Source organism: Schistocerca serialis, chromosome 6, assembly GCF_023864345.2.
Source record: "Schistocerca serialis cubense isolate TAMUIC-IGC-003099 chromosome 6, iqSchSeri2.2, whole genome shotgun sequence".
Lineage (NCBI taxonomy): Eukaryota > Metazoa > Arthropoda > Insecta > Orthoptera > Acrididae > Schistocerca > Schistocerca serialis.
Window position 1 is genome coordinate 730,541,525 of NC_064643.1, and position 18,084 is coordinate 730,559,608.

Here is an 18,084-nt window from a genome sequence, read left to right on the forward strand (position 1 = left end):
AAATGGTGCGCTTGAAATTCTGCAAACAGTTGACACCAACCAATACTGTTTCAAATAAATTGACTGCCTCTGCGGAAAATATTAATGAAAGCCATTTTTTAAGCAAACCAACAAAAATAACATCATTGTTGTGCAAGGCAGTTAATGCCTGACTACAAAAATCCTGGAAATAAAATGAAATCAGAAAACTGAAACTAATAACATATTTTCGCCTTCTGTAACTGTGTGAATGTATTTTAATTTGCTTTATAGCTCCTGGCTAAAGAAATATATTTTGATTTCATTTGGCTTGAGAGCTGTAAACAAAGAGGAAACAGCAAAATCACCAAACGTAAACATGGATCAAGTGGAGACTACCACTCACCCCATTTCAGCTCAGACTGCACTGCACATGCGCGAATCTGACAGCTTGGGTGCGCCAGAAAAATTTTTCCAGTTAGCATCTGGCTGCTTCTTGCTATTGCTGATACAGCTAAGAACCCCACTTTACGCAGCCAAAAGCAGGAGAAGGTACTGCTCAAATGCAACAATACTGCACATGCGCATAAGCCCACTGGTAACTGCTCAGACAAACGTAATGTAAACCATTGTGATGTAACGCTCATCAGAAGCAGTTTGTTGTTATTAAGTATTTCATAGTCTTTGCCCTAAAGCCTTTGACAAATTTTGCTGTTGCCAGACGCCTGTGTGTGCACTGTGTTTTGTTGTTCTGAATGGTGCATGTCCTTTGCAACTTAAGTTTTATTTTGTTCCCCCCCCCCCCCTTCATTTATGTTTTATTGCTGCAGTATTATTTTGCAGTAGTGGGTCAAAGGAAAATTCTTTGTTAGAGTATCAGTTCTACCAGTCAAAATCACAAAAATTTAACTGAAAACTAAATCAATGAAAATCCCCAGAATTCTAAAAAATTCCCAGGTTTTTCCCCATTTTCTCCTGAATGAAAAAATTCCCGGGTTTTTCCAATATTTCCCAATTGTCCCTAGGTTTCACTATAAACTTCTCAAAAATAAAGCTTTGCACCCACCTATCTCCCTCCCTTAAAACTCTTTCTCAATACACTTTTGATCACAGTAAATCACTACATATCAACAATTGCATAACAGAGGTAAAAAAAAACTCCATTTTCAGTTCAGTTCAATAGAATATGGTGGTGTCCAATTAGGAATTAACCAATTTGGCTTTTGGACACTCTTCAGTTTGTCAGCATGCCTTAAAGGGTTATTTCAAGTTTAGACCATCTTTACTGAAAGTAGGGAAGATGCCTGCCAAATTGGCCTACACCACTGCGATGTCTTTGGATATTCAACAATTATCATGAGACACAAAACATTAAAGACCAGCTCCATAGTTGTCACTAGGTGATGACAGCTTTCTATGAACTACAACTCATAGTAGTCCCAAGGAGACTGCGACAGAACTGCGTGCTGCCTTTTTCAAGGCAGATGGGAGGATTGTGACCAATCAAATGTATGCAGCTATCGAATTGATCAATTTGCCCTCTGGGTATCCATTACTAATACAACACCAGAAATCCTCCAAATCCCTCATCACCTTGGTGAGTGAATAATGTGCACAAGAGAACACCTGGAACGAAAACTGAATCAACTGTATCTGGCTGTCTTCCCCAATGACTGCAGTATTTGTCCAATGTCTGATGATCATAGACAAAGAGAGGGAGATGAAGTTTACCGGCTACCAATGCACATTATACGCATGCAGGTCAAAACACTTAGCAGATAGGTCAGTGCCATATTTTGGACCAGTATCATGTCTGTATATCAGAAGCCTCACACATCATTGCCACAGGTTTTCTTAAAAACTGACATACTGCCAATTGGCAGTATGCAACTCTTGTAAATGTATAATAATTTTTTACATCACAACTGCTTTTTAAAAACAATAAAATGTAAAGACATTTTTATACCTGATTTTACATTCAAAGCAAATTTTCTAAAAATGTGTTGTACTAACACAAATGCTTATATTAAGCTACACTGAAGCACCAAAGAAACTGGTATAGGCATGCTTATTGAAATACAGAGATATCTAAACCGGCAGCATATGGCACTGTGATCACCAACACCTATATAAGACAACAAATGTCTGGCTCAGTTGTTAGACTGGTTACTGCTGCTACAATGGCAGGTTATCAAGATTTAAAAAAGTTGAACGTCGTGTTGTAGTCGGCAAGTGAGCAATGAGACACAGTATCTCCGAGGTAGCAATCAAGTGGGGATTTTCCCATATGACAATTTCACAAGTGTACCATGAATATCAGGAATCCAATAAAATATCAAATCTCTCACATCGCTATGGCCAGAAAAAGATCCTCCAAGAATGGGACCAATGATGACTGAAGGGAATCATCTGACTTTACAGAGGTACAGCCTTTCAGCAAATTGCTGCAGATTTCAATGCTGGGCCATCAATAAGGGTCAGTGTACAGACCATTCAACAAAACATCATTGATATGAACTTTTGGAGCTGAAGGCCCACTTGTGTACCCTTGATGACTACATGCCACATGACACAAAGTTTTACACCTTGCCTGGGCCCATCAACACCGACATTGGACTGTTGATGGCTGGAAATGTGTTGCCTGGTCACATGAGTCTCGTTTGAAATTGTATCGAGTGGATGGATGTGTATGGGTACGGGTATGGAGACAACCTCTTGAATCCAGGGACCCTGCATGTCAGCAGGGGACTGTTCAAGCTGGTGGAGGCCCTGTAATGGTGTGGGGTACATACAGTTGGAGTGATATGAGACCCCTAATATGTCTGAGAGAGGTGAAACATTCGTAAGCATCCTGTCGGATCACCTGCATCCATTCATGTCCATTGTGCATTCCGATGGACTTGGGCTATTACAGCAGGAGAATGTGACACCCCACACAACCAGAATTGCTACAGAGTGGCTCCAGGACCACTCTTCTGTGTTTAAACACTTCTGCTGGCCTACCAAACTCCCCAGACATGGACATTATTGAGAATATCTGAGACGCCTCATAATGTACCCCCTCGTACTCTTACAGATTTATGGATAGCCCTGCAACATTCACGATGTCAATTCCCTACAGCACTACTTCAGACATTAGGCAAGTCCATACCACACTGTGTTGCGGCACTTCTGCGGACTCGCGGGGGCCCTACAGGATATTAGGCAGGTGTACCAGTTTCTTTGGCTCTTCAGTGTATTTTCATGCGTCTAACTAAATGACGACATCCTCATTATAATGTACATTTTATAAAAACGTGTCATTAACACTCTTGGTGCCAAATCCGTAGATTCTATGGGCTGCTCTCCCTTCAAAAAGCATCAAGCCCATAGGTTCTGCTAGCCAGCATATTTTGTTGATTAAAAAGCACTGTGCATTGTTTTCGCACATCTGGCTATTGATATACGATGTTTATACCACATTAGCTGCAAGGATAGATGATGTAAATGTGTCACTTGTTTTTGTGGTGTTTCGTTTGTTATGAGTCACTGTGGTGTCTGTGTACGAGAAATGGTGTGTCATGGTTTATCTGATGAGAAAATTGCAGATTTGCTGAATTTTGGAAACATTGTTGATGCTCTAGATAGTGAAGATGATTTGGACAACATAGGTGTCTTTGAAGGTGATTGCAGTTACAATGTGTTCAGGCACAGAACTTCAAAATTGTGGTAAAAACTGTATTTTTATTTGCTCTTACTAGAAGTACTGAATGCATTTTTGTTACACAGTTCATTTCAGCCTAAGAATATGACAATAACTGATTTCATTGCCAATCTTTCAAACAGCTCCAAATAATAAAACAGACTGGTAAGCTGACTGACACAGAAACATTTCCTGCAATATTTATCACCCACAAGCAAAAATATGCCTCCTGTGTATGTTTGTTCTTCAAAATCAAATGAAAAAAGTGGGAAAGCATCTCACAGGGAGACACATATCAGTGCGAACAATGCTGTGTGGCATTGTGTAAGGAAACCTGTTTTAAACTATTTCATACGAAAATGTAGTATCAATCCATGGAGGAAGTGCCAATGCGTTTAAATACGATATTCAGCACTGATCATTATGTATTTATGAGGGTGAGTCAAATGAAAACCTTAAATTTGTAATAACAAATCGAAATTTCACACTGTTATCCAGTAAGTTGGTAAGCATGCTACAAGCAGCGTGCAGAATGGCCTGTAGGTGGCAGCGTAGTGCAGGTGCACACATACCGTCGCAGTATCAGTATAAAGATGGCCACCCCACTTGCAACTTGCACCAGGGAAGAACAGTGTTCTGTTATTCGGTTTTTGCATAGTGAAGGTGTGAAACCTATTGAAATTCATCGACAAATGAAGGTTCAGTATGGTGATGCATGTTTGTCACAGCAGTAAATCTACGAATGGAGTAGGAAGTTCGCAAATGGTGTGACTTCAGTGGAAGATGCTCCTCGTCCAGGTCAGGCACAACGAGTTGTGACTCCACAGAACATTGCAGCAGTTGAAGCCATAGTCAAGGAAAACCGCCAAGTGACAATGAATGACACTGCAGCATGTTTACGGATTAGTCATGCATCAGCACACCACATTGTGCATAATGTGCTCCAGTTTCACAAAATGTGTGCAAGATGGGTGCCACGGCAGCTGACTCCTGAAATGAGAGAACGACGTGTTGATGCTTGTGAAGAACTTCTTCAGTGCTTTGAACGAGAAGGTGATGGCTTCTTTGCAAGAATCATTACTGGGGACAAAACGTGGGTTCACTTCCACCAACCGGAAATGAAGAGAGCGAGCAAGGAATGGTGCCATTCCTCATCACCAAAACCAAACAAGTTTCGAACAGAACCATCAGCAGGAAAGGTTATGCTGACTCTCTTTTGGGACAAAAAAGGTGTCATTTTGGAGCATTCTACGCCTAGAGGGACCACCGTCTCCAGTTCATCATACACAGATCTCCTAAAAAAATCATCTGTGGCCTGTAATCAAATCAAAGCAACATGGATTGCTGTCAGAAGGTGTCCTTTCGCAACATGACAATGCAAGGCCCCACACTGCCCGTACAATAGATGCAACAATCACAGACCAGCATTTTGAGTGTCTTCCTCATCCACTATACTCACCAGACCTTGCCCCAAGTGATTTCCGTATGTTTGGGCTACTCAAAGACGTAATGGGAGGAAAGAAGTTCCGTTCTGATGAAGATGTACGCCACATGGTGCATGAGTGGTTGCGTGGACTACCAAAAGAATTTCTTTCTAAAGGAATTTATGCACTTTGTAAGCGCTGGAGGACTTGAATTGAGCGTGGGGGAGATTATGTTGAAAAGTAATACAGCTTTGTACCACTTCCACACAATAAATAATATTTAAAAAAATATTTAAGGTTTTCATTTGACTCACCCTCGTATGAACTCATTTACTCTACCTATATGAATGTGTGACCCTTTTGATTTTACAAAAACAATGCCATTTAGTAATATAATTTGTCCGTTACACTAGACAGAATTTTGTTCATAGCTGCACATTAAAGAAGACAAAATGCACTTAAAATTACTGTTAATTGTGTATTTATATGTTTGATATTTTCCACGACATAAATTTTTGAACACAGTTAAAATTGCCTGGATTCTGTGGACATGGACAGTATTGGGCCAGTACTGAGAGTGTTAATGAAAAAAATAAGCATGAAAAGATCACTGTCAAAAAAAAATTGAAACACCATATCTACCATCAAATGAGTCCAAACAACTGTTATTAAAACAGTTAAAATGAAATTACAGTAAAATAACATGACATTAGGATAGCAATGCCCTCTAGTGAGACATTCAGTAGTGTTGTATTGCTGGCAGCTGTCTGTCGCTATGTGTCCTCCTGTGTTTTTGGCAGCTTGTGGTAGGTTGCCATGGTCACCGCGTCTCATGTACTTGCTGCAAACATCCACTGCCCCTTCCCACCACGTATGTCCTTATGTGTTTCACTCGTGGCTGAACGACCTCAAATGGGAACTCCCGACCAATAATGCCATGCAATCATTTCATTTTCACTGGAAGATCAGATCACTGAACTCCAGGATGAACCATTCTGATTGTTCAGCACATTTTTTTTGGATACAGCATACTGTGTGTGCAAATTTCTTGTTCTTAGAATACATTTAGTGTCCACCCCTTATTTGCTCTACATAAAATTTTAAGATTTTTTTGTGCACATTCAACAGAGCATTTACATTTAGCTAAGTGTGCTACAGAAATTGTCTTATTGCTGTGGAGATGTGAGTGTTCTTCAAATCTTGTTGCAAAGTCTCATCCCGTCTGCCCTACATATGCATTTTTTTCCCAGAATTACTACACTTGATCCAGTGCACTCTCAAACTTGCAATGGGTTCTTGTTATTATCAATGTTGTTGAATAGTTCTAGGAAGTTTGATTTGAATGAAAAATGTCTATACATTTTTTATGTTTTTAAAACTGTGACTGGGATGTGCATATGCTTTTTTGTTTTAAAATTTTCAATTCCTTTAAAAAAAATTTCAAGTGTTATAACTTTAATAATTTCCATTCTTGGCAATTATTTTTAAAATACTCGCTTTTCATGATCAACCACAGTAAACATACAAGTACACTGTTATACTCATGCTTCACCTATGTTTTTCTCCCTTCCCCTCTTATCCCCTGCCTGCCTACCCTCACCCCAACCTCCCCCTCCAGTATCCCCATATAATAATACAGGGTAATATTCTAATTTCATGCTTTTATAATATGACAATGTGATCCATGTTCAGTGAAATATTACATGCCTTACTCTTATCTGTTTATATGAGGTGTGACTGGAAAGTTTTAAGAATGGATCCGCTACTGCTTACTGGTACGGCGGGCAGGTACACGGAGGGTGGGGAGTGAGTCATTGCCTTGTCCTTGAACGCCCTCTTGACAGGAAACTGTGTTTCCTTTATTCAGTTCATTCTGGCAGCTGGTTGATTGTGGGTCTGTTAAGGCTTGATGCCGGATCCTGTCTGCGTGAAAATGGACGTAAAAACGGAGCAACGAGTTTGTGTGAAATTTTGTTTTAAAACCGGGAAATCAGCTTCTGAGACTTACGAACTACTAAAAACAGCTTTTGGACATAATTGTATGAGCCAGTCAAATGTTTTTGTCTGGTTCAACAGATTTAAAAATGGCCTCATATCATTTGAAGATTAACCACAGTCCGGCTGTCCTTCCACCTCAAAAACGAATTAAAATGTTGTGAAAGTTCGCGACTTAGTGTGCTCTGATCGTAGACTTACAATTAGAGAGGTGGCTGATAAACTTAATTTAAGTTTCTATGTTGTTCAGTCTATTTTAACTGAAGATCTGAACAAGCATCAAGTGTCCGCAAAATTCATTCCAAAAGTGTTGTCAAGTGACCAGAGACAATACCGACTTGAAGTGTGCCAAGAACTGATTAATCAGACTAAAAATGACCCAGATTTGTTGAATAGGGTAATTACAGGTGACAAATCATGGGTATATGGATATGATCCTGAAACCAAAGTGCAGTCTTCGCCGTGGAAGACTCCAGGTTCACCATGATCAAAAAAAAGCACGGCAAAGTTGGTCGAAGGTGAAGAGAATGTTGGTGATTTTGTTTCTATTCTAACGGTATTGTGCATCATGAATTTACCCGTGGAGGACAGTAAATTAACCAGGAATACTACAAATGTGTCCTTGAGACAGGAGTTGGGTGCTACACCATGACAATTCTCTGGCTCATCGTGCCTTCTCCAGTGTTGAATTTTTGACCAAATTCAAAATTCCCGTGCTTCCATATTCCCCTGATTTGGCCCCTGCGGACTTCTACCTAAACTGGAATTTACACTGAAAGGGAAGTGATTTGACTCAGTTGACGACGTCCAGGCAAATATGGAGAGCGTCCATAACACACTTCAGAAAAAACATTTCGAGGAATGTTAGCAAAAGTGGAAACACCACTGGAGTCAGTGTGTTCAGTCAGAAGGGAACTATTTTGATGGAAATGCATCAAAGTAGCATGTAAGTACCTCCATTGTACAATTACAGGCTCATTCTTAAAACTTTCCAAACACACCTTGTATATCTGTACAAAGCTCTTTAGTGGATTCAGTAGTCTGAAGATGGCAACTGCTTGCTGAAACACGTTATGTGAATATTTTTTATATATCTATGCAATCGTGATATAATAAATTATTATACAAGCTTCCGAAGGTAATTCGAGGGCTGTGCAATACTTGGTCAGGATGCTCAAACCTATCACCCAATCCCACAGTCAAAATTTTGCCACTCAGTTCATCTTTGGGAACCATAATGTAGGAGTGTGGTGCACAAACCTTTTGAACACCTTCCTGAAGAAGGCTGAAATCAATCAAATTGAATGGCTCATGGTATCTGTTTTACATGAGCCAGACCGAGCATGCTTAGGACCAGTTGAACCTTGCAATGTGTCATTGCAGAAATCCTTCTTTCACGTACTGAATGACATCAGGACGGCTGCCATTGACAAGTAAGGCAGGCATGAGCAGCAACATCTCAACCTCTTTGCCACATCAAGGAACACTTAAGCATGTTACAACACATGGGGTGGAACAACATGGCACTGAATGTCCCAGCAGAGGATTTTGATTTCACACATGTGCCCTTTTGCATAGACTGCCTTCATTTTTCAAATATTATTTGTTTTTTATGCCTTCAAATGTACTGCCATTTAAGGGAGTTTTAAACAGGGATACTTTGCTTCTATTTACAAAACATTATTGGTGTTTATTGCTTCCTTCTAGGCACTCTGAAGCTGACAAGTTGTACCCTGATTGTTAGCAGCGGTCGGAGTCAGAAAAATTTAGTTGCACTTCGCCATTTTGCAGCTTTTTGGAATTGGCTTTTCCTTTTATTACATTTGTGCTCTTTCCATTTAATTCTACTTTTGCAAAACTTCACACAAGTTGCCTCTATAGAAATTTTACCGTGGTTTCATTTATTTTGCATTCAGTACTCTGAAAATGTAACAAAACAGTAATAACACCAACCACCATTGTTGATGCTTTGTATGAGGGTAATCTCAAAAGTAAGGTCTTCTATTTTTTTATAAGTACACAGACCTGTTTATTTCTACAGTGGTTTACACCAGTTTACAGCTTGAACATTTAGCTATTTTTTGACATAATCATCATTTCTGTCAATGCATTTTTGTAGATGCTGTGGTAGTTTTGTATACCCATGTTATACCAGCTCGCCGCCAAGCTGTTCAGAAAGTTATGAACCTCTTCTTTCACCTCGTCATCGGAGCTGAATCGCTTTCTGGGCAAATGTTCTTTTAACCTAGAGAACAGGTGATAGTCACTGGGTGCCACGTCAGGACTATAGGGTACGTGGGTGATAATGTTCCACTGAAACTGTTGCAGGAGAGCAACGGTTTGCCGAGCGATGTGCAGGAGAGCGTTGTCATGGAGAATGTGTATGCCCTTGCTCAACATTCCTCTTCTCCGGTTCTGAAATGCCCGTTTGAGTTTTTTCCGAGTCTCACAGTACCTGTCAGTGTTAATTGCGGTCCCTGCAATTCAGCTCCGATGACAAGGTGAAAGAAGATGTTCATAACTTTCTGAATAGCATGGCGGCGAGCTGGTATGACATGGGCACACAAAAACTGCCACAGCGTCTACAAAAATGCACCAACCGAAATGGTGATTATGTCAAAAAATAGCTAAATGTTCAAGCTGTAAACTGATGTAAACCATTGTACAAATAAACAGGTCTATGTACTTATAAAAAAAATAGGAGACTTTACTTTTGGGATTACCCTCGTAAATGAAAACGATATGCACTTGGTGTAAAACTTTCTTAAATTGTAGGGTGCTTAAGATAGAAAAAGCTAATGATTACTGATTCATACTACACTATGTGATCTAAAGTATCCGGACATTCCCAAAAAACATACATTTTTCATATTAGGTGCATTGTGCTGCCACCTACTGCCAGGTACTCCGTATCAGTCAGTAGTCATTAGACATCATGAGAGAGTAGAATGGGGCGCTCTGCGGAACTCACGGACTTCAAATGTGGTCACATGATTGGATGTCACTTGTGTGATACATCTGTATGAGAGATTTCCACACTACCAAACGTCCCTAGGTCCACCGGTGATAGTGAAGTGGAAATGTGAAGGGACACGTACAGCACGAAAGCGTACAGGCCAACCTCGTCTATTGACTGACAGAGACTGCTGACAGTTGAAGAGGGTCGTAATGTGTAATAGGCAGATATCGATCCAGACCATCACACTGGAATTCCGAACTGCATCAGGATCCACTGCAAGTACTATGACAGCTAGGCAGCTGGTGAGAAAACTTGGATTTCATGGTCGAGCGGCTGCTCATAAGCCACACACCATGCCGACAAATACCAAACAATGCATCACTTGATGTAAGGAGCGTAAACATTAGATGATTGAACAGTGGAAAAATGTTGTGTGGAGCGATGAATCAGGGTACACATTATGGCGATTCGATGGCAGGGTGTGGGTATGGTGAATGCCCAGTGAACTTCATCTGCCAGCGTGTGTACTAACGACAGTAAAATTTGGAGGTGGTGGTGTTATGGTGCAGTCGTGTTTTTCATGGAGGAGGCCTGCACCCTTTGTTTTTTTGTGTGACACTACCACAGCAGAGGCCTACATTGATGTTTTAACACCTTCTTGCTTCCCACTGATAAAGAGCAATTTGGGGATGGCGATTGCATCTTTCAACACAATCGAGCACCTGTTCATAATGCACGGCCTGTGGCGGACTGGTTACACGACAATAACATCCCTGTAATGGACTGGCCTGCACAGAGTCCTGACCTGCATCCTACTGAACACCTTTTGGATGTTTTGGAACGCTGACTTTGTGCCAGGCCTCACCGACAAACATTGATATCTTTCCTCAGTGCAGCACTCCGTGAGAATGGGCTGCCATTACCCAAGAAACCTTTCAGCACCTGATTGAACATATGCTTGTGAGATTGGAAGCTGTCATCAAGGCTAAGGGTGGGCCAACACCATATTGAATTCCAGCATCCACAAACTTGTAAGCCATTCTCAGTCAGATGCCCGGATACTTTTGATCACATAGTGTCCTTTTATGATTCGTTTTTCCTCTTCAGTCTAATTACATACATTATATATAAAAACAAAGATGAGGTGACTTACCGAACGAAAGCGCTGGCAGGTCGATAGACACACAAACAAACACAAACATACACACAAAATTCAAGCTTTTGCAACAAACTGTTGCCTCATCAGGAAAGAGGGAAGGAGAGGGGAAGACGAAAGGAAGTGGGTTTTAAGGGAGAGGGTAAGGAGTCATTCCAATCCCGGGAGCGGAAAGACTTACCTTAGGGGGAAAAAACGGACAGGTATACACTCACACACGCACATATCCATCCACACATACAGACACAAGCAGACATTTGTAAAGGCAAAGAGTTTGGGCAGAGATGACAGTCGAGGCAGAAGTGTAGAGGCAAAGAAGTTGTTGAAAGACAGGTGAGGTATGAGTGGCGGCAACTTGAAATTAGCAGAGATTGAGGCCTGGCGGATGACGAGAAGAGAGGATATACTGAAGGGCAAGTTCCCATCTCCGGAGTTCGGATAGGTTGGTGTTGGTGGGAAGTATCCAAATAACGCGGACGGTGTAACACTGTGCCAAGATGTGCTGGCTGTGCACCAAGGCATGTTTAGCCACAGGGTGATCCTCATTACCAACAAACACTGTCTGCCTGTGTCCATTCATGCGAATGGACAGTTTGTTGCTGGTCACTCCCACATAGAATGCATCACAGTGTAGGCAGGTCAGTTGGTAAATCATGTGGGTGCTTTCACATGTGGCTCTGCCTTTGATCGTGTACACCTTCCGGGTTACAGGACTGGAGTAGGTGGTGGTGGGAGGGTGCATGGGACAGGTTTTGCATCGGGTGCGGTTACAAGGACAGGAGCCAGAGGGTAGGGAAGGTGGTTTGGGGATTTCATAGGGATGAACTAACAGGTTACGAAGGTTAGGTGGACGGCGGAAAGGCACTCTTGGCGGAGTGGGGAGGATTTAATGAAGGATGGATCTCATTTCAATCCATCACGACAGAGGAGATGCAGCGACTCTGTCAATATATCTTATTTTTATCTTTATTTTTGATCTTTACTTTATCTACAAACTAAAAGAAATTGTTATTCTTTAATACAAATTTTATAATGTTATGTAAAGAAAGTAGTAAGTACTCAGTTTTCTGTTGAAAGACCTTGCATTCTATTATAGTGTATTGATCGTTGTGTTGTTGTTGTTGTCTTCAGTCCTGAGACTGGTTTAATGCAGCTCTCCATGCTACTCTATCCTGTGCAAGCTTCTTCATCTCCCAGTATCTACTGCAACCTACATCCTTTGAATCTGCTTGGTGTATTCATCTCTTGGTCTCCCTCTACGATTTTTACCCTTCATGCTGTCCTCCAATACTAAATTGGTGATCCCTCGATGTCTCAGAACATGTCCTACCAACCGATCCCTTCTTCTAGTCAAGTTGTGCCACAAGCTCCTCTTCTCCCCAATTCTATTCAATACCTCCTCATTAGTTATGTGATCTACCCACCTAATCTTCAGCACTCTTCTGTAGCACCACATTTCGAAAGCTTCTATTCTCTTCTTGTCTAAACTATTTATCATCCATGTTTCACTTTCATACATGGCTACACTCCATACAAATACTTTCAGAAACGACTTCCTGACACTTAAATCTATATTCGATGGTAACAAATTTCTCTTCTTCAGAAACGGTTTGCTTGCCATTGCCAGTCTACATTTTATATCCTCTCTACTTCGACCATCATCAGTTATTTTGCTCCCCAAATAGCAAAACTCCTTTCCTACTTTAAGTGTCTCATTTCCTAATCTAATACCCACAGCATCACTGGACTTAATTCGACTACATTCCATTATTCTCATTTTGCTTTTGTTGATGTTCATCTTATATCCTCCTTTCAAGACACTGTCCATTCCGTTCAACTGCTCTTCCAAGTCCTTTGCTGTCTCTGACAGAATTACAATGTCATCGGCAAACCTCAAAGTTTTTATTTCTTCTCCATGGATTTTAATACCTACTCCGAATTTTTCTTTTGTTTCCTTTACTGCTTGCTCAATATACAGATTGAATAACATCGGGGAGAGACTACAACCCTGTCTCACGCCCTTCCCAACCACTGCTTCCCTTTCATGCCCCTCAACTCTTATAATTGCCATTTGGTTTCTATACAAATTGTAAATAGCCTTTCGCTCCCTGTATTTTACCCCTGCCACATTCAGAATTTGAAAGAGAGTATTCCAGTCAACATTGTCAAAAGCTTTCTCTAAGTCTACAAATGCTAGAAACGTAGGTTTGCCTTTCCTTAATCTAGCTTCTAAGATAAGTCGTAGGGTCAGTATTGCCTCATGTGTTCCAATGTTTCTACGGAATCCAAACTGATCTTCCCCAAGGTCAGCTTCTGCTAGTTTTTCCATTCGTCCGTAAAGAATTCGCGTTAGTATTTTGCAGCCGTGAGTTATTAAACTGATAGTTCGGTAATTTTCACATCTGTCAACACCTGCTTTCTTTGGGATTGGAATTATTATGTTCTTCTTGAAGTCTGAGGGTATTTCGCCTGTCTCATACATCTTGCTCACCAGATGGTAGAGTTTTGTCAGGACTGGCTCTCCCAAGGCCGTCAGTAGTTCTAATGGAATGTTGTCTACTCCCGGGGCCTTGTTTCAACTCAGGTCTTTCAGTGCTCTGTCAAACTCTTCACACAGTATCGTATATCCCATTTCATCTTCATCTACATCCTCTTCCATTTCCATAATATTGTCCTCAAGTACATCACCCTTGTATAGACCCTCTATATACTCCTTCCATCTTTCTGCTTTCCCTTCTTTGCTTAGAACTGGGTTTCCATCTGAGCTCTTGATATTGACACAAATGGTTCTCTTTTCTCCAAAGGTCTCTTTAATTTTCCTGTAGGCAGTATCTATCTTACCCCTAGTGAGCTAAGCCTCTACATTCTTACATTTACCCTCTAGCCATCCCTGCTTAGCCATTTTGCACTTCCTGTCGATCTCATTTTTTAGACGTTTGTATTCCTTTTTGCCTGCTTCATTTACTGCATTTTTATATTTTCTCCTTTCATCAATTAAATTCAATATTTCTTCTGTTACCCAAGGATTTCTACTAGCCCTCGTCTTTTTACCTACTTGATCCTCTGCTGCCTTCACTACTTCATCCCTCAAAGCTACCCATTCTTCTTCTACGGTATTTCTTTCCCCCATTCCTGCTATTTGTTCCCTTATGCTCTCCCTGAAACTCTGTACAACCTCTGGTTTAGTCAGTTTATCCAGGTCCCATCTCCTTAAATTCCCACCTTTTTGCAGTTTCATCAGTATTGATCGTCTGCACTGGAAATTACAACTGAAGTAAACTGAAGAAGAAAATTTTACAATATGGTATGCTTCTGTTCTTATAAATACTATTTATTTTGCAAAGCAGGAAACTGATGTGTCTGACTATAAGATGGACCAAAATGGAATATGAACGAAATTAGGATTTGAATTTCTGAGGTAGTGTTATCAAGAGAGTACTACAGATGCAAATTTACTGTAGTAATGAGTGACAGTTTTTGACTATAAATAGTTATGAATAATTTTTAATGATAGTAGTTTACTCAGTCTGGGACTTTTCTTCCTTCTCTATCATAAAATACTAAACAAACCTACATTTTTAGGAAAAAAAAGGGGAAAAAAGTCAACAGTGTGAGCAACTGGTATTTATCCCAGAGGTGAATATTCCTACATTATCATGATTTTCTGTGATGTGTACTCATTAAGTTTATTATTTTATTTTATTCACCCAGCAGAGGCCAGGTCAACTGTGAAAACAGACATGTCGTATACCAGCTCTTCTGCAATCACTGCACAGCTTTATATATTGGTATAAATGCCAATCAATTGTTCATCAGGATGAATGGCCACTGAAAAGCTGTGGCCAAGAGCAAAGTAGGCCACTATGTAGCACAATATGCAGCTGAACATAACATGCTTGATTTCAGTGGCTGCTTCACAATCTGGGCCATCTGAACCCTCCACTGCATCGCCATCTTTTCTGAACTGTGCAGATGTGAGTTAACCTTATAACACATTCTTCATTCCCAAGATCACCCCAGCCTCAACCTAAGGTAACCTACTGTCCCCACACCCTCCACCCAACAGTCTGGGTCCCCTCGGTCTTATCACTTCCTCCCTACTCACATCCTCTCACTCTCTTTTTGTGCCACCCTCTGCAAATACACACAGCCATCTTTCCCTTCCCTGCTCCTCTCCTTTTCCACGCCCCATTCCCCTTTTCCAACCACCCTGCTCCATAGCCACCGAATGATGTGCCTGGTGGCAGTCTTATCATGCCTCCTTCTAGCCCCTGCATGCTCTGCCAGATAATGCTCTTCTCTCCCCCACATGTGCCCCACTATCCCTTCCTCTTTCCCACCCCCTCCAGATCACTGCTTCCGTTCAATGTGACAACAGCATTAGATCAAAGGTGTCACAGATTGGGGTCATGTGTGCATGATGTGTGCTTGCTTGTGTGAATGAATGTGAGTGTGTTTCCTTTTCTGACTAAGGCTGTGACCAAAAGCTAAACATGTACTAATCTTTTCTTTGTACCTGTCTGTAACTCAATGTGTCATCTTTGCAGTATCAATCTACCTTTTCCTTATATAGTTGTTGTTATTGTTATTTACATTGTCACTTAATTCTGTCCACTGGTATTAAATCATTATCATCATACATTAAGATAAAAAAATCCAGTCAACCAACAGAACTTGACAGTATGTACAAATATAAAACAATGCTAGTGATGATAAACTGTTAATACGGTATAGAGAATCGAATGTATTATTTACCTGTGAGAATTATTTTATTAATCTATAAACCTGAAAGTAAATATTACGTAACTCGATTTTGTAAAGGTACAGCAGGAACACTAACAGTGACTTAAACACTAATACTGCTGGGGGCACAGTTTACATAGATATTGTATGTGCAAGAAAGCAATTAACCAGGAGTGATCTAAAAGAGGAACTGGTTTAATCTACAGCACCATATCCTTGCAACGTTTGATTCATTTCATTTGCTTTGAGGCTCTTCTTCAAACCAAGAGTTACACAACATACTAATTACTTCATCACTAATCAGATTTAGTTAATTACATTTGTGTCAAGAAGTGATGGAATTCTACATAATGCACAATAATATTACACGTACCACCTCTTACATTTTACAATTTGACAGAGTGATCTTCCAGAGAAACACTGAAGTGACACAAATCACTGCTTACCAGGAGGCAAAACATCAGAGCAACTTTGGCGACGCGCTGCAACGGCAACTTACTGGCAGCTCGCCGAGCAGCTTCTCCAGCACGTACACTTGCCTGGTATGACAGCCTTGCCAACAGTGCTTCGGTGGCATCTGTCTCTGACATATGGCGCACCTAAAAGTGGTGAGAATTATTTAGACTTTGACTGAGAGTTTCAATAAATCCTGTGAATATTTTGGATGGCAGAAGAGTGTGTACTCACTAAGCACTAGAAAATGAACCATTGGAACATGGCTGACATGTACAGATAAAAACAATGTAATTCGTAGCCTCTTATAAACACAGTACCTAATGTATTGAAGGTATTGAAAGGATTGTTCACTGGTGAAAAATGTAAAATTAGATGCAGATAGAATGGATGACAGTACTTACACTCCAAGCAATGCTGATACACATTTAAAAAGGAGAACAAAATGTTTGACTCCCTTTATCCTCACTCTTAACCTGAGGTCTGAGTGATATCCCACTTTTCTCCTTGACAAAGGAAGATAACAGTTCTGAAACCTGTAGTGGTTTTTAAGGGGAAAGAACAAACATAACTGGTCTTCAATTTTCATCTGGGAAAAAAAACTAATTCATGGCAAATGTGAGAGATGCCCAAAATATGTAGAAACACCAGTGCATGAAACAGAAAGGGTTAATAAATATAAATATTTTGGATAAAACATACAGCAGAGTGGATTTTAAAAATCTCCAAGGAATAGAAGGATTAATAAAATGGAAAGAGTGTACAGTTTAACTACAAACATTTGTGGCAAGAGATGCATCCTTATAGGTATAAAGCTAAAATATTACATTACAGTCACAAGCCCAGAAATTTTATATGCATGTCAAGTCTGTATTCCCGTTTTTCTGCAAAAAGAAATCACGAACAGTCTCTAACACAGAAATAAGAAAAGAACAGGATAGAAACAACATCAAAGAATCAGAAACAAGAGACAAACTGTTTCATAACTAATGTACTCAATTTAGAAGGCTACTAAGGCAGGAAAAATAAAATCAGAAACAACTTCCAGGAAAGAAAGGAAAAGCAACATGAAAAGAAGATGAAGTAATGGAGAAAAGGGAATCAACAAGAAATGTAAAGGAACTGAAGCTGTCAAGTTAACCTAGTTGGCCAATACAATGAAAATAATTACAAATGTGGACAAATACCTAGCTTTCAAGATTTGAAGTGTCTTTATCAGGAAAAAGGGAAATAGGAAGAAAGTTGTGTAATATGTACTGGTTATGCATGTACAGAGCAGGGAATTGCTCCAAAACCTGGTACTGGAGAAACCAAAGGTGCAGAAATTGTTATGAAAGGTATAAAAGTTATGCACGGATTCTTTATAGAACAAACATGATTCCAGTCACCTAAACTACTATCTCATTAACAAAACATAATACAAAAATTTCATATTTGAAATGATTTCATGTGTATTACACATTTCTTGCTCAGTTATTGTGGCAGGATTAAAATATTCTAATAACATTAAATAATTTAAGGATTAATAGAAGAGACGCTAAGTCACTGAAAGGAAGGCGCGTGAGCACGCTCGCTCACACACACACACACACACACACACACACACACACACACACCTGTGCAATGACATTGTCCTACTGATTACATCGCACTGGCACTGTACATCGACTGGAATGAACTTTTGTATTGATTGGAGTGAGTGAGGGCAGAAATG

At 40.3% G+C, this 18,084-nt stretch overlaps 1 protein-coding gene across 2 annotated transcripts in view; it reads right to left on the minus strand.

The window, feature by feature from the left end:
* LOC126483929 (solute carrier family 35 member F5) overlaps positions 1-18,084 on the minus strand; it is a 176,687-nt gene that overhangs the window by 63,909 nt on the left and 94,694 nt on the right. For both annotated transcript variants that reach the window (XM_050107206.1, XM_050107205.1), the window contains one exon: positions 16,364-16,516. In XM_050107206.1, the coding sequence (XP_049963163.1) occupies positions 16,364-16,516 (153 nt within the window). The remainder of the gene's footprint in view (positions 1-16,363; positions 16,517-18,084) is intronic.